Source organism: Carya illinoinensis, chromosome 5 (assembly GCF_018687715.1).
Source record: "Carya illinoinensis cultivar Pawnee chromosome 5, C.illinoinensisPawnee_v1, whole genome shotgun sequence".
NCBI lineage: Eukaryota > Viridiplantae > Streptophyta > Magnoliopsida > Fagales > Juglandaceae > Carya > Carya illinoinensis.
Genome location: NC_056756.1, coordinates 1794420 through 1810795, shown reverse-complemented (window position 1 = coordinate 1810795; position 16376 = coordinate 1794420). Strand labels below are relative to the sequence as shown.

Sequence of the window (16376 nt, the reverse complement as noted above, 5' to 3'; positions counted from 1 at the left end):
TACAGTTCACCTTACTTAGAAGCAGTATCTGAAGAGAATACTGCAACGATTCAACATCGACTTGAAGACGAAGCCGATGAGTACTCTTATGGCCTCATATTTCAAGCTCAGTGCATTGCAGTCTCCTAAAACTGATGAAGAGCGGGACTACATGAGGAATGTCCCATATGCAAGTGTTGTTGGAAGCTTAATGTATGCCATGGTGTGTACACGACCTGATATCTCCCAGGCCGTTAGCTTAGTTAGTTGCTATATGCATAATCCTGGAAAGGTTCATTGGCATGCGGCTAAGTGGATTCTATGGTATATTACTGAGACCGTAGATGTTGGTTTGAGGTTCGAGAAGAGTGAAGATAGTCTAGTAACTGGATATGTTGACTTAGACTATGCAGGTGATCTTGACAAACGCCGATCGACAACTGGTTATGTGTTCACTATGGCTGGAGGACCAGTTAGTTGGCGATCAACTTTGCAGTCAACAATTGCACTATCATCAACTGAGGCTGAATATATGGCTGTAACAGAAGCCGTGAAAGAAGCCATTTGGTTACAGGGATTGGTAACAGATTTGGGCTTTGAGCAGCAAGAGATTACCGTTTACTATGACAGTCAAAGTGCAATCCATTTGGCCAAGAATCAGGTTTATCACTCTCGAACAAAACATATAGATATCCGATTTCACTTTGTACGTAAAATATTAGAAGAAGATGACATCAAATTTCAGAAGATTGGCACTGAAGATAATCCAGCAGATATGTTGACGAAGGTCGTCACAGGAATCAAGTTCCAACACTGTTTGGACTTGATCAGTATTGTACACTGCTGAGCACCCTCGGGTGTAATGGAGCATATTCGATAGCAGAAGTCTCTCATGTCAAAGAAAGAGGTGCATTCATTTGAAGAATGAATCAATTTGTAAACAGCCTAGTATGGCACACTTGGGTGGAGGGGGTGATTGTTGAAAGCCACCCAAGTGGCCATGAGTTGCACATGCACCGTAAGGTGCATTGTTTTGTTAGGCACCGTTTATCAGGCACCTCCCATAATTATAGCAGCAATTTGCTGCACCGTATTTAGCAACTTGTTGAGGAGAAATCCTCCTATAAATAGGAGAGTTCTGATCTGCAGAGAAGGTAGTGGGGAGAAGAGAAAAGAAAGAGAAAGAGAAAGAGGGACGTGAGAGAATTGAGAATTTGTAGATTTTCATAAATCTTGTACAAATTTTATAAAAGAGGCTCCAGTGGACGTAAGCAATTTGCTGAACTACTTTAAAATTATTTTGTGTGATTTTCAGACAAGTTAAAGGCACAACAATTCGATGCCAAAACTGGATGAGAATCACTCAAGTAGTAGCTTTGTTGCCTTAAACTACCAGTACCGTTGTAACTACTCCGATTTGAAAAACTGCACAAATTAGAATTAGCCATATATAAAGTACGGTAAGGACTTTCACTGAGCCCTTCAACGTTCATACTTGATTCATGGGCAGGCCGAAAAGTAGAAGGGACTCCCAAGCTTGAATCCCCAATTAGCTCATTGGGTAACAAAGCATTATTATTGAGGATCTGAGCCATGAAGTCAGCCTCCTCAGCAGTATACATGCCACTAAGAGAGCCCCATTCTCCCTCAGAGATAGCTCCCATAGGCTCCATAGCTGATGATCAATTTGCCCGATGCTCGGTGGGGAAGAAGATGAAGACATATTTATACCACACGTACTACTAATTAATTCCTGGAGGTTGACCTCTTCCCTATATATAGGATCTAAGTACTCATCATTACCAATCTCCCAGAATGGGGCCCAGACAACTCAGAGAGGAGAGGAATATTCCTTAAAACAATGGAAAAAAAAAACATTGTGTAATTTCCTTTAATTACCCTAAAACACCTTGAGCCACAACTCAAAAACGAAACATGGAAAGATTGATTTGTGAGTCGAAGAATATTATTGAAAGGGAATAACTGTGCTTAACAAGCTTGTCATTAATTAAAAAGGACCGAATCTGAGTAAGGACGTTTGGTGAAGTAATGGATAGAGAATATAGTACTTATCAAAGTCGGCAAGCGTGAGAACGTGGGAATTAAGTCACCTAGCTAGCTTGAATATTATCAATATTATAAATCAATTCGTTAAAACACAGTGATAATGGTGTTGGAAATGGATATCTATCTGACATTCTCAATGCTACGTACGTGGAACCAAGACAATAAAATCTCTACACTGGATATGTGCACACTCCAATTGAAACCAGCAGTTAGCCAACTCATGTTCCTTGCAACACTCCTTAAAAGTCATTGATGAGAACCCATCATTATCATCATATATATATATATATATATATATATATATATGTAACACTCGGATGCATTTAAAGTACAAATTAACAAAAATTGTGATCAATACATCATGAGAGATGTGTAGATCATCAAGAGAATATATATTCGTCATTGATCTGAATTCAAACCGCTCATCAATCCCCACTTAATATATATATATATATATATATATAATAAAAAAAAGAGTTTGTGGACGTTTGTTTGTAGAAGTTGAGTCATTTCTTTCTATGAACGGTGAGGTTGAGTTTCTGTTTAGGTAGAGTTTTGTCTCTTGGACGGGTTTGTCTGTAAAAAATATCAATAATAATGAAGACCAGATCAATCACAAAAAAAAAAAAAAATAGTGTATTAATAGAACTCCAAATACATTAATTGGTTTATGAGCTAATGGTTGATATAGAAATATCCTTACATTTATCCAATCATGGATGTAAATTTCTCATATGCTTAATAATTAATTAATTGCTCTGCTGTTTAATTCTTTATTTTTCAAGATCCTTTTTCTGCCTTAATTGGAATCTCTTGACATCTCGCTTGCAAGCGCTAATATTGGAGAATCATATATTAAAGAGAAATTATATTTGCAATCATGTTTGTGCAAGCGGCGTGTAGTCGGTTTGAAAAAAATTGATTAATATGGGACCCACATGAAAAAAAAAAAAACTAACTTTTTAATCGTGGACTCCACTCTTTTTCAAAGTGATTGCGCGGCGTTTGCAATTTCACGACTGTATGTAGCATTGCTCTATATTAAAACTCCATTATTTTCTAGAGGATGGATAATTTTAAATAAATAAAATTCTTAGCAATGATTATGACTTTGGGGGTTGTTTGGATTTGAGAGAGTCCCTTAACTCATTTTATTTCATCTAATCATTACAATATTTTTAAACTCTCACACAAAATAGTAAAATACAATAATTAGTTCAACTTTTTCAAATCTCAAAATAAAAATAATATTAAAAAATAATATTCTAACAATATTTTATTCTCATCTCATCTCATCATTAATGTTGTTTTTGTTACCCAATATACAATGCCAAAGAGCACCTATATATATACTATAACAAATAATAATTATTTGTAACGAATTATTTGAAACAAGAATTACTATTTGGAATGAGAATGAGCTCATTTGATTGAGAAACTATCATTTTTTTTTTCATGGCAAATAACTTATCACAAATAAACATTTTCTCGTACTGCTTTATTTTTAGAGATAATAATGAATTCATTTTGATACAACTATTTCAATCTTAAGGATCATTTATCAAATGATCAGAGACCTAATTAATAGGGAAGTAATTATTTGGTTACAAAAGTGTACTGAGAATTCAATTCGTAATCTTTATACATTGTTATAAATCATCTAGAAAATTATTGTAAAAGTATATATAATCATTATAAATAATATATATTTATATGTTTTACTTTTTTTAATTTATGTATGTTATTTCCAGCTTGTAGTAATATTGCCTTTTCTTTTTTCTTTTGCTTTTTTTTTTTTTTACGTATTTGGGTTTGACTTGATTATTATTTTTGTTTAATGTGTTCGGGTTTGACTTTAGAATGTACACGGTAATGATTAGAATATTAGTTTCAACTTTTTTTTTAATGATTTCAATTTGAGTCCGTTTAATTAATTAAATTGCAAATCAGAGATGGTTTATATGCCTTCTGGGACCACGTGTCATTGACTTGGAATGTCAACTATATTAAAAGAATATATATTTATATAAATATATATTACAATTATTTATTTTATAGGCCATCTAAGTCAATATAGGCATTATAAAAATAGTAGTCAATTTATAGAATGGGGCTTTTTCATCGACAAAAGTTCATGCTTGTTCCCTTCTTTCTTTATGTATTTGGGTTTGACATTTGAGTGTGAAGTCATCCAAAGCCTCACTATATCTTACCATTTATTAATCATTATTTTTTTACCATTTTTCTTGTGACACGTGTGAGCTCGGTGAGGTTGGTTTTGAAAAACTATTACTAACAAGTTAAGCCCTTTATTTATTTATTTTTAGTCTGACTTTTGGATGTCAACTCATTATAACTTCAATTATGTTGACCTTCTAATATTAAATATTCTTTTGGTTTTACACCCTGTAGTGCTATTCTTATTTTTTATTTCTCCCGATTGGGCTCCTTTTGAATTTTCAAAATTTCTCCCCAATTTACTCTAATTTAGTCTTTTACGTGTAATAACTGGTTTCGGTTTGTTCTAGAAAATTATTAACTACTTTTGGAGTATGAATAGTGTGGTATTCTCACCTTATGCGAGGACATTATGCCATTAAAATCAGTTATGTAAATACTATATTTTATAACATGTCTTCTAATCATAAGATGAAACTATCACACCTCGATATCTTGATATTATTTAATAATTTTCTTAAATCAAGAAATCTCGACAAAAAGATAAGTAAATTTAAGACCTCAATTGTTTTCATAATTCTTCTCAACTCATCTTATTTAATTATTACAAATTTTTTAAATTTTCATACAAAATAAAATAAATAGTTAAACTACTTTTTCAAATTTTCAAATAAATGGACTAAGCAAGCCTTTGGAAGCATACTCCTAAACTACATCCCTCCCAGTCTCCTGAATTTCCCGAGTGAAAAAAACCCTCCCTTTAATATTATTTAATTATTGTAATATTAATCCGCTACTATTTTGTATTAGTTTTTTTTAATGAATGCATATATTGCTTGGAAAAAAAAAAACAAAATACATGAGATTTGAAAGATTGGGCCGGCCCATTTTTCCTTTTTCCCGTCCAGTGATAGTAAGCAAACCCAGCTATTCAGTGTTCACCGTATTGGATTCGAATCTGCTTACTTTCTTAGACCAGCCATTTTTTACTCCTTAAGCTTGCAGTTTATCCAGTTTTTATCGACAAATGGTCGCTCCAATCCAATCCATTCAATCATATTATTTATTACTTGCAGTCGAAGAAAAGTGCAACATAAGAAACAAAGAACAATTTTTTTCTTTTCAAAAATTAAGAACGAAAGATGAAAGGCATTGATTTTAAATACCGAGAAGGAAATCAATATGAGATTGTACCGCTCTCGGGCCCAGCTCGGCATGCTGTATACAAGCAATCATAGCTACATCAACCCCAGGCGCAGGTGAAAAATAGAAGAGAAAAGGACAGCAAAGACATGGAACTTATAATCATCATCACCCAAACAATATTGCCTACACTCCACTTGAATTTTTTGCCACATGTTCCGAGAGAGGACCAGAACAGAAACTCAAAGCAACAGAAGTCACCAGTAACCAGCTGATCTCCTTACAAGCAGATTCACCTCAAATGTATCACAACATTACTGGTATTCACTGCTGCTCATCGTCAGGCAGCTCCGTATCAATACCCCGTTGCACTAGTCTGTAATACAAAATACCCATTGTTGCCATGCATGCCCTGCACGAGATTAAAAAAAAAAATGGATCAGTGAAAATAGTGATTGTTTTACATGTTCTATTCCACCGCTGGAATTGAGATCTATTCCAGGAGAATTCTTGTTTTGATTTATAAGAATTAGCAATTCATTTTGAACTACCAAACATTGCCAAATTATGCTGGTCAGCAACACCCCCCCTTCAACCTTCATCCCCCTTTCCGCCATGTTATCTTTATCCTTTAGTATTTTTGAGAGAGAAGATTCAAAAAAAAAAAAAAAAGACCTTACATGATTGCAATAATGAGCAGGACTTTTCTTGGATCCATCCTTGATGATCTTTGATGCCGCACACGACCTTCAGAGATATCATTGGCATTCAATGTATCTTTTCGTGTGGGTGCCGTCACTGGTAAAGTCGGTAATGTACTTGACCAGAAAGGAAGCAAAGCTCTAAGAAACTTGTGTCGAAATGGACCTACAAATGAGAACCCCAAAGGAAGATAATGAAGCAATTATGATCAGACCTAGAGTTGGATGGCTTTGTTTGCGGCATTTTTATGAACAATGTCATGATGAAAACTTGAATTATAAAGAAAACTATCTACTTACCTCTTCTAGTGTACTTCTTTTGATTGCCATCTTCATCATCTGCATAATATGAAATTTCGGAGTTTTGTCGATCAACAAGTAAGGCACCCTTCCGTGTTGTAGCACCCGGCTGGAATGCATTTAAAACAAAATTATGTAAGTTTTTTCTCTTCAGGCAAGTATGCATGAAATAAAATATTATACACAAACATCAGCATATGTATACACCTGCATATCCAGCATCCACACTAAATTTCAAATTGAAACAGAGAAAAAACTCACAAGGGCTGCCTTTGGTTGGCACCTGTAAAGTATTTCTCTGCTTCTCATTTTAGCTAAACATCAGTTGCATTAGCCTGTCTTGAACATTTACGTATGATCTTTGAGACAGTTAGTCGTGATATTTTCTAGGTTATCAAATATGCTTTTGTTTCTACAACTAAAAATCTAAAAAAGTTGCATTTTGAAAATCAAAAAGCAAAAACAACTTGAACCAAGCAGAGCCCAGAATCACTACTCAAGATGGAAAAGTTGATGGTGAAATCCTCATACACCTACAGGGCTTGAGTTCTTGACAAAATCCCCAGCTGTACCAGGAACTTTTATCTCCAACACATCTTTCACTGGAAGTTTGGAAGATCCTGCTCCATTTGCAGCCGAGTATCCTTCAGCAACACTTATTCCATCTTGTGCTACCAAGGGCAATGAACTTGCATTGTTCTCCCTGCCTCCAGTAGAAGATACTGCAATTAGAGGATCTGAGGCAAATGCAGGAGGAGGTCCACGGGATTCTGTCGCTGCCAATGAAACTGGATGATTTCCAAACAAATTCTTCTCCAGACCAGTCTGCATAACAGCGGACAAAACTGAGAGCTTTATTTTCCAAATGAATGAGAAAGCAATACTGTACCATGTCGGTGCCTATGTCAAAACATTAACTCCAAAAATCGACTACATAATAGTTCACAAGTATATGCATCTTTAAAGCAATTGCAAAGATAGAAGAAATAATAACAAACTGATTTTGTGAGTTTTAAACTAATTTTTCTTCAGATTCAACGTTCACCCTGTCTGCAGAAAACTCCTCAAACATTCACTAATAAGTGAAAGAGTTGCACCCCAATAAATTGAACACTCAATTATTTCCAGAAGCTAATATCAACTCTTATTGTAAAATGATGTCGGATAATGCCTCACTCTGCATTTACGCTGGGCCTAATTTAGCAGCCCTAGATCAAAATACCAAGCCTGGGACCAACAAGAAAAGGAAGATGAAACGAAGAATTATAGAGAAGAAACACTCCTCTGGCTCTGGTACATTGCCAAGTTACATAAATCGTTAAAATCAGAGAGTAAGCAGAGATGTGAGCCAAAAAAAGACAACAGTATTCATTCTTCATTGTCTATAAAATTACCAAAATCAAAATGAAGAGAAGGTGTAGAATAGAAAAATCATCGCTCATTTATCACAACCCACATCAAGGACAATGATCCCTGTCAATTCAGGGTGAAAAGAAAAATGGAATGAGACCGCAACAGAAGAAGATAAGACCAACAGCTACCATTAACTCTAGGGATGAGCCTACGAGAATCATACTTGCCAAGGAAGTTTTGCACTTAACATAATAAAAATTAACTAAGCAAAGCATTATTAAACAGTTTGTAAGACTATCACTTGAGTACTTCTCTTTGCAAACATGCAAGAGCCAAGAATTGACCTAACCTGCATAATAGCTTCCTTCAGCAATGAATGAAGACGAGACCCTGAATCTTTCACACTCTTGGGAGGCCATATCTGCAAGAAAAATTCATTAGATAATGAACCATGACAAGCAATAGACAATGCCTTAACAAAGCTCAAACCCAAGCCACAATCACAGAAAGGCGTTATGAACTAAATAGCTCATATAAAGGCTAGAACTAGATGGAAAAGTTTATGCTACCAAGTTAGAGCAGTTGTAGCCATAATCACAGAAAGGTGTTATGAACAAAATAGATCATGTAAAAACCAGAACTAGATGGTAAAGTTTACTTTACCAAGTATAGAGCATTTCTAGCCATGCTTTTTTATTCTTTTTTTTTTTTTTTGGCAATACTTGAAGACAAACTCCAGCCATTTTAAGTTTTCATAAACATATGCTTTAAGACATCAAAAGCAGGACATAAATAAATTGAGCATTCTAAGATAAATCTACAGATAACTTCTAGAAGTATCTTACTGAAGTGGAACATGCAGGACACACATATCCAGCCGGTGCCGTATGTGAAGGAAAACTCTTTACATGTGAAACCAAGCAATTTGTGTGTAGAACATCTGAAGCGAAAAAATTGTAAATTATATTTTACAGTAAGATTTCCAGCAGATGTTCTAATAACAGAGATAAATTGCATGTCAGAGGCAATAACTATATCTGCAAAATCACATACGCAAGCAACCCAATCGAGTAGTTTGAGAACCAATCCCCTCTTCAAGCTCAGCTTGACACTGGGAGCATTTAGGAGGCCAATTATATTCTCCATCTATTACCCATTCTGAGTATGTCCGGACCTGGCAAAGACAGCAAGATTAATACAGCATAGGCATTGGACAACCTTACAACGCCATCAATCAGAAATTTTCATGAAAAATATATATATACAAATTCACAGATGCATTCTTAGCATGAAAGTGAATAGGCATGAATGTAGATTATGATTGAATCGAGTTATCATCTCTTCTATAAAGTTTTAGCATGCACGTAGCACAAACTAGATCCAACGAGAAAAAGAAGTAACATCACAACAACTAAACTCAGCGGTCAAAGTAACTAATGTTAATTCAGAATCACTGCAATTGGACAATAATGCTTTGGAAATGTAGAATGTTTTGTCTGGCAAAAGCTCATTCAGAGGAATAAAATGATTCTCTTCTGGAGAAGTATGCAAACAATATAGAGGCCACTATGAAGTCTCTCAAAAAGTGCATGGGAGTGCTACAAAGTCAGTTTTGTCCTGTGAATGACATATAACATCATATAATTCAAATGGCACATTGATAATATTAGATCTGTGAAAAGAAAATGTAATCGAGAATTAGTAATCTCTTGGTCAATTAATGTCGAAGTATGTAGTTCCATCACATGGCAATTCAATCGCATGGCCCACTTCCACTTTCAAACCCTTAGAAGCTCTTTTTCTATTATCCACGCCAAACTTTTATCCAATTATAAATGAAATCCAATCGCATGATACCACCACAAATATAGGACTTTTACTACTGATAGGATAAAGAAAAAAACTAAAGAGAGTCCAAAATGACTGTGAGCAACACATCCAGCTGAAAGTGGGGTTATAACGAAACAAGTGTCAATTAAATAAAGTTCGAAATAACAAAAACTCCTACAATAATAGCAATAAATTTACCACGCAAACTTGGTGCTCCGGAAAACAGATGCATTCTCCACAAACAGGAACTTTGTGCACGAAACAATACAATTTAGTAGCCTGAAACACCAAAAAACCCCCCGCCAAATACATTAGACAACATACATTATCTTGCAATTTCAATCAATATATAAGAACCGATTAAAGACAAGCTCCAGGTCCGCTTCCACTGTCCCACCAATGAGAATTGGAAACAACGATCCGTATGGCTGAGCACGGATCACCTTAAGTTTCGAATAACGAAACCGGTTCGATCCAAACCCCAACTAATGGACCAGCACAAAAACGATCAGGAACAAAGAAAGATGGAATGAGGAATTGTAGTAGTCACCTTTCGGCATTTGCAGACCACCATTGCATTGACCGGTGCAGAGTCTCGAAGCCAAGCGGATCAATCAGGTATAAATTTATCGTGGATTTGTTGGAGACTATTAGGGTTTAAGACGGTGCAAACGATAGAAGCAAAGAATCTAAGGAAAAGTTGAGCCAGAGAAAGAGCGACCAGAGAGAGAGCCTTCACTGAAAATGTAATCGTTGTTGGTGTTGTCTGGATTTGCAGTGCTGCCCGTGGAGATCCGTTCGATAACTTCGATCAGTTTTCTACTTCTTTTTTTTTATTTTTTTCTTAATTGAATTTTTTCCCTGAAAAAAAAAAAAATTTCGGTGTAAATAAATAAATATTATTTTGGCGCACAGCAAAGAGAGGTCTATAAATTTGGTGGTGGAAGGACCGGGCCGAGACTTGAGTCTTGGGCTAACCTAATCTTTGAGCCGATTCGGTGTTCTACTATTTGAACCGACCGGGCCGAGACTTGAGTCTTGGGCTAACCTAATCTTTGAGCCGATTCGGTGTTCTACTATTTGAACCGATAATACAGTTGAAGATTCAACCCACTTCATTAGTTATAATGTTTTTACAAAAAATCCATATTCAATCACTTTTATGTATGTTCAGTGATATAATTGATTGTATATTAAAAAAAATTAATTCATTCAATTAAATTAATAAAATATATATATAATACATAAAAATGATTATATGTAATATTACTCATATTTTTAATTGTGACAATCATCAATAATGAGAGTGATCTTAAATTGACAAATTACAAACCTAATCGGAAAACATTCTATATTGCTTAAGAGCAAGCATCTAATTGAATCCTCTTTAATTTTACATACATTTTTGTCAAAATGGGTAGCTACAAACCGCATGTATTTCCATTTTATATATGGGAAATAATACATGTATAATATTTTTATGTTTGATATAATTATATAATTATTTTAATTCAAACCCAATAAGTTGCTTTTATTTAACTTTGACTGTAGAATAATAGTACTATTTTGTAGGGTACTCTTTATTTATTGTTATAAACCGCATTTTTCGCTATCTTGTTAGATAATGATAACTTTATATTTTTTTATTACTATTTTACTATCTAATTTTTTTTTTCTTTTTATTTTTTAAATTTAGATTAATAATCTCAAAACATGAATTAAATAATTTAGATTATGCAAAAAGGTTATATTAATATTTTTAATCTAAATTCAAATTACATTTAAACAAAAAACTGAATAATAAAACAATAATAAACCAATACCATTTGTCTGTAATGATGGATCGCAACAACGAGACCAAAGGCCCAAAAGTCAGAACGTCACCGCCACTCTCCATGTCCCACGATCATGTCCCTCTGCTTTAAATTTAAATTCCCCACCAAACCATCCGGCCGCCACTCTCTCTTTTCACAAGCAATATCTAATTTCTATCTGAAATCAAACCCCCCCCCCCCCCCCCCCCAAAATCTATCTTTTATTTTCAAACTGTAATTTCCCTCTCTCGGCCATCAGGTCTCTCCAAGAACCCTACGCCCACTCGCACTACCTGCTTGGCTCCTTGTACTCTTGGAGCAGGCAAGCCAATCACGGGATGACATCAGTCGCACCGCCGGCACCTGGCCGCGAGCTCTCGAACCCGCCTTCCGACGGCATATCCAACCTCCGCTTCTCCAACCATAGCGATCACCTGCTAGTGTCTTCATGGGACAAGGTACGCCCTCACTTCCCCCCACCCCCATTACTACCCGGCCTCCTTGCTCTTCTTTTTCTTCCTCCATCTCTTCTCTCTAATCCTCTTCCTAGCTCACAATATTCTAAAGTTAGCTACAAACACTATTCTAATTGGCCAGAGCGTCCGATTGTACGATGCGAGCGCCAATGCTCTGCGAGGCGAGTTCTTGCACGGCGGTCCCGTCCTCGACTGTTGCTTCCACGATGATTCCTCAGGGTTCAGCGCCAGCGCCGATCATACTGTGAGGCGGTCAGTGCTTTTTATTGGCCCTGTTTTTCCTGTTCGGTTGCTGAGAAAGTGCGGGAACGGAAAATGAAAACCGAAATTGTTGAGCACTAGTTCTTATGTTGTACGGAACTCGAAACATGAAAACATTCACTCAACTGAGCTAAATACAAGTAATCAGGTCGCAATTGCTGTTTTCTGCCCCAATTTTATGTCTGTCCGAATAAATGAGGGAACGGAAAAGAAAATGAAATCTGCGAAGCTGTAGGTGTCATGTCATAGGAAAGCATTTAGAGTTGGCTTGGTTCAATAAACACCGTCTTTGTGGGTTAGAGTTTCAATATATATCAAATTTATAAGATTAATCTATGATTTGCTTATCCTCCTCAATTTAGCTGAGTCCTTGCATCGAAGAAGCGAGATCATATTTTTTAGATCATTACTTCTATCAAATTTTTGTGGCCCAGTTTCCAATCTTGATCATGATTTTGGAGATTTTATATTTTTCGCTGTGGCATCAATGTTTCAGGCTTCTCTTTAGCTCTAACAAGGAGGATATTTTGGGAAGGCACGATGCACCCGTACGCTGTGTTGAGTACTCTTATGCAGCAGGTTTGTTTGTGCAGTACTTGCATTCTCCTTTGCTTATGTAAATTTCTTCTTGTTGGTTTTTCTGTAATATGATGATTTGTCTGCATGCAAACCAAAGTGCAGTGGTTCAGATGATAGCAGAACATGTAAAAAAGTTGACAAATCTAAAACGACACGACCTAAAAGCTTGAAAGGTGCTATGTAATAATAACAATAGTAATAACAAAACCCATTTATCCAGTTTTTTAAGTATGATCCCATGTCATTGGACTCATTACAACCAAAGGGTCTTAACGCCCCTTTCATCCTTAGAATGGTGATGCTATAGTTGCTATCACTCAAGTAATATTTTATGGCATTTCACATAGAACCGTTCCTCGTGTCATTTATTTGCCAATTCATGTTTATTCGACAATCCAAGTAATATTTTCTCTCATCTGTTGAATCTCTCAGGGCAATTAATCACAGGTAGTTGGGATAAAACCCTTAAGTGTTGGGATCCTAGAGGTGCAAGTGGGCAGGATCGCACTCTTGTTGGGACATACCCACAACCTGAGCGTGTTTACTCACTTTCTCTTGTTGGAAATCGATTGGTTGTAGCAACTGCAGGAAGACACGTGAATGTCTATGACTTAAGAAACATGTCACAACCTGAACAGCGAAGGGAATCTTCATTGAAATATCAAACTAGATGTGTGCGCTGTTATCCAAATGGAACAGGTAATTTTCTGACCTTATTGAGCAACAATCTTTTCCTTCTTGCTGTCAGTCTCCAAAATTGTCAAAACCACTAGTTAAATCACATTGTTCACGGTTAAACACCCCACTCCTTCCTTTCTTCCTCCCTCTCCATTTTAAGGCAGTTTCAGGTTCTATTCATAGAAAGGTTTGCCGTCAAGTCTCTTACACGAATTTGAGCTACATTGGCAGTTGCTATTTTCTCGTGCCATAGCATATGAATTCGTTTAATTGATTTCAACAAGTATATTTCCGGAGCAACTTTTAGTATATCTATCTGGAAGGTTGTAATAAATCTCCTCTGTTATAGATAGCATAACATCGTGGGAAAATAGAGAGGCAAAAAGGACAATTCACTAGCTAGAAGCCTGTCTTTGGCCCATTATTTTGTTCATAAGATATACTCTTCCTCTCTATTCGCTAAGATTTAATGGTGACTTGACTATTTTATGAAGGATATGCTCTGAGTTCTGTTGAAGGAAGAGTTGCGATGGAATTTTTCGATCTCTCAGAGGCTAGTCAAGCCAAAAAGTATGTGCTGATCTTTGGATGGACCATTAAGAAGCATAAATTAATTGAATGATGTTCCCTGTTTTTGTAACTTTTTGCAGTTTTTCCAGCTTCCTTTGTGTTTCTGTAAAATCTGCTGGCTATTTGTGCTTTGGGCACTTCTTACTGATGCGTTATCAATTCTGATGTTGCTTTTTGTGTACTCTTGATTTGACAACTGAATGTACGTACATTTAAGGTTTGGTTTGGCCCAAGAAAATTCTCATCTCAAACTCAAAATTCTCATCTCATCATTACAACTTTTCCAAATCCTCATACAAAATATAATAATTAATTCAATTTTTTTTTAACTTTTTTAAATCCCAAAACAATAATAATATTAAAATATAATATTTTAATATTTTATCTTAAAATTCAAAATTCTTACTTACCAAACCATACCTAAGAGTAAGTGATACAAAAAAATAAAGGCAGTACATGGTTCGGTTTGGCCACTGAGAATTTTCATATGAGAATTTTGAGTTTTAAAATAAAATATTAAAATATTATATTTTACTATTATTATTATTTTTGGATATAAAAAGTTAAGAAAAAGTTAAATTGTTTATTATATTTTGTATAGAGATTTGTGAAAGTTGTAATAATGAGATGGGAATTTTGTGTTTGAGATGAGAAATCTTAGTGGCCAAACCGAACCCTTTGCCTCTGGACTTCTCTATTTGCAAGTAACGGTGTGTTACATCTTTGTGAAGTGTGCTTCTGTTAGTTTTAAACAATTGCTGGGGTGTATAGTAGATTGCATGTCATACATTCTGGTTTAATGAATTAGCATGGTCATGTTGTGTGCCATCGCCTGTGTCTTAACAACTGGGTAAGAAATGGTTGGCCTTTTTAATATTACTGTTGTATGAGAATACAATCATGCCATTATGTTTTATTCTGCTGCACTTCTTCGTTTTGCTTACTGAAGATGGTAAGCTTTATCCAGGTATGCATTTAAGTGTCATAGAAAATCGGAGGCTGGAAGGGACATTGTCTACCCAGTAAATGCCATCGCATTCCACCCTGTGTAAGTTTTTGATATTCTTTGTGTATTGAATTACTGAATCTTTAGTTAATGGAACGCATAATTCAAGTAGTTACTAGTCCATTCTTCCACAAATCAAAAGCAAATCTGCAATTCAAATCTGCAAAGGGAGTTGGATAATTCTCTTTGAACTGACGTTGACTGATTGTGAAGTCCATGGCCTGAGATTAACGATAGTAGGTTCTTTTCATACAATTCAAGCAGTGACTAATGTATTCTTCCACATTCAATCTGCAGCTATGGTACATTTGCAACTGGGGGCTGTGATGGCTACGTGAATGTGTGGGATGGGAACAACAAGAAGAGGCTGTATCAGGTATAAGTTCGATTATGTGATGCTGGCATATTGATTAAAATATTTGGAAGCTTGAATTCATTAGAACTGCTGTTTGATCTTTTCTAGTACTCAAAATATCCAACAAGCATTGCAGCACTTTCGTTTAGCAGAGATGGCCGCCTTTTGGCAGTGGCATCAAGTTATACATATGAAGAGGGAGATAAACCGTAAGATCAGCTCTCTCTCTCTCTCTCTCTCTCTCACACAGAGTGACACACACTGGCTTTAATGTGTTGGCTTTTCATTTTGCAGTCACGAACCAGATGCTATCTATGTTCGCAGCGTAAATGAAATAGAGGTGAAGCCAAAGCCAAAAGTCTACCCCAATCCTCCTGCATAACTGAAAATGTACAATCTCCTCATTGTTCCCATAATAACTGGGACATCTTTTTTTATTCTTTTATGTTGGGATGCGATGCTTCAGCTCTTCCTATAGCCAAGGTTGATGAATTTGTCTTTTATCTTCGTATCCTTGACGATTTCTAAGAAACGAAAAGGATTAGGCCGCCCTTATTTAATCCTACTTATGTAACATTGACAATAGACAGCTAATGGGTTCACGAGTTTGATGTGTTAAAATGCTATGAAATTCCACGTCAGTTATGTTGGATGTTTTGAGTTTTATTAAACTTGTAACTCCACGTGATGGATAGGAATAACTAATTTTATTTAATAAAACTATTTAATATAATTTAGTATATTATGAGGCATTATCAAATAAGGAAAAATATAATTATAAGTATAATTGTGCACTAATCTGTGCACCAATGTAATATGATTGGTCAAAAAATAAATTTTATTGAAAATAGTGTTAATTTAAATTTTAAATATGAATAAATTAGTATTGGTACACAAATTAGTACGCGACTATACTTGTATATAGCAAAACTCATCAAATAAATAGAACATTTAAGATAATTTAGTGTTAGCATTTCAATCTATAAAATTTGAGAAATACTATTTATTATCCTCACAATACATAACATGTAATTTATCATTTTTATCATTTTATTTAAATATATATTTACACATCAATATGTGTTT

The 16376-nt window shown here is 35.3% G+C and overlaps 2 protein-coding genes across 3 annotated transcripts; one reads left to right on the top strand and one right to left on the bottom strand.

Moving 5' to 3' along the window:
• Nucleotides 1–5318: 5318 nt before the first annotated feature.
• LOC122311832 (zinc finger protein-like 1 homolog) lies at nt 5319–10418 on the bottom strand. 2 transcript variants are annotated; one of them, XM_043126547.1, is made up of 9 exons: nt 10102–10418; nt 9750–9830; nt 8775–8895; nt 8567–8661; nt 8071–8142; nt 6900–7193; nt 6369–6477; nt 6048–6234; nt 5319–5779 (listed from the first exon to the last, which is right to left on the bottom strand). In XM_043126547.1, the coding sequence occupies exons 1-9, from the start codon at nt 10123–10125 to the stop codon at nt 5692–5694; spliced, it is 1071 nt and encodes a 356-aa protein (XP_042982481.1). In that variant the 5' UTR covers nt 10126–10418; the 3' UTR covers nt 5319–5691. The 2 variants fall into 2 exon arrangements, with proteins under 2 accessions (XP_042982481.1, XP_042982482.1); XM_043126548.1 differs by having other exon boundaries at nt 6906–7193; nt 10102–10417.
• A 1140-nt stretch (nt 10419–11558) lies between these two features.
• Nucleotides 11559–15942, top strand: LOC122309156 (mitotic checkpoint protein BUB3.2). The gene is made up of 9 exons (XM_043122523.1): nt 11559–11823; nt 11963–12093; nt 12599–12681; nt 13114–13380; nt 13854–13929; nt 14897–14977; nt 15233–15311; nt 15399–15499; nt 15585–15942. The coding sequence occupies exons 1-9, from the start codon at nt 11704–11706 to the stop codon at nt 15670–15672; spliced, it is 1026 nt and encodes a 341-aa protein (XP_042978457.1). The 5' UTR covers nt 11559–11703; the 3' UTR covers nt 15673–15942.
• Nucleotides 15943–16376: the final 434 nt, after the last annotated feature.

What these genes read in the sequence shown, in the direction of transcription:
- LOC122309156 (XM_043122523.1), top strand. Translation starts at nt 11,704, where the DNA reads ATGACATCAGTCGCACCGCCGGCACCTGGCCGCGAGCTCTCGAACCCG. An exon ending in TAGTGTCTTCATGGGACAAG is followed by an intron (nt 11,824 to 11,962) that starts GTACGCCCTCAC and finishes CTAATTGGCCAG; the next exon opens with AGCGTCCGATTGTACGATGC. An exon ending in GCCGATCATACTGTGAGGCG is followed by an intron (nt 12,094 to 12,598) that starts GTCAGTGCTTTT and finishes TCAATGTTTCAG; the next exon opens with GCTTCTCTTTAGCTCTAACA.
- LOC122311832 (XM_043126547.1), bottom strand. Translation starts at nt 10,125, where the DNA reads ATGGTGGTCTGCAAATGCCGAAAG. An exon ending in GTCCTGCATGTTCCACTTCA is followed by an intron (nt 8,143 to 8,566) that starts GTAAGATACTTC and finishes TTTTTCTTGCAG; the next exon opens with ATATGGCCTCCCAAGAGTGT. An exon ending in AGAACTCAAGCCCTGTAGGT is followed by an intron (nt 6,478 to 6,899) that starts GTATGAGGATTT and finishes AATGCATTCCAG; the next exon opens with CCGGGTGCTACAACACGGAA.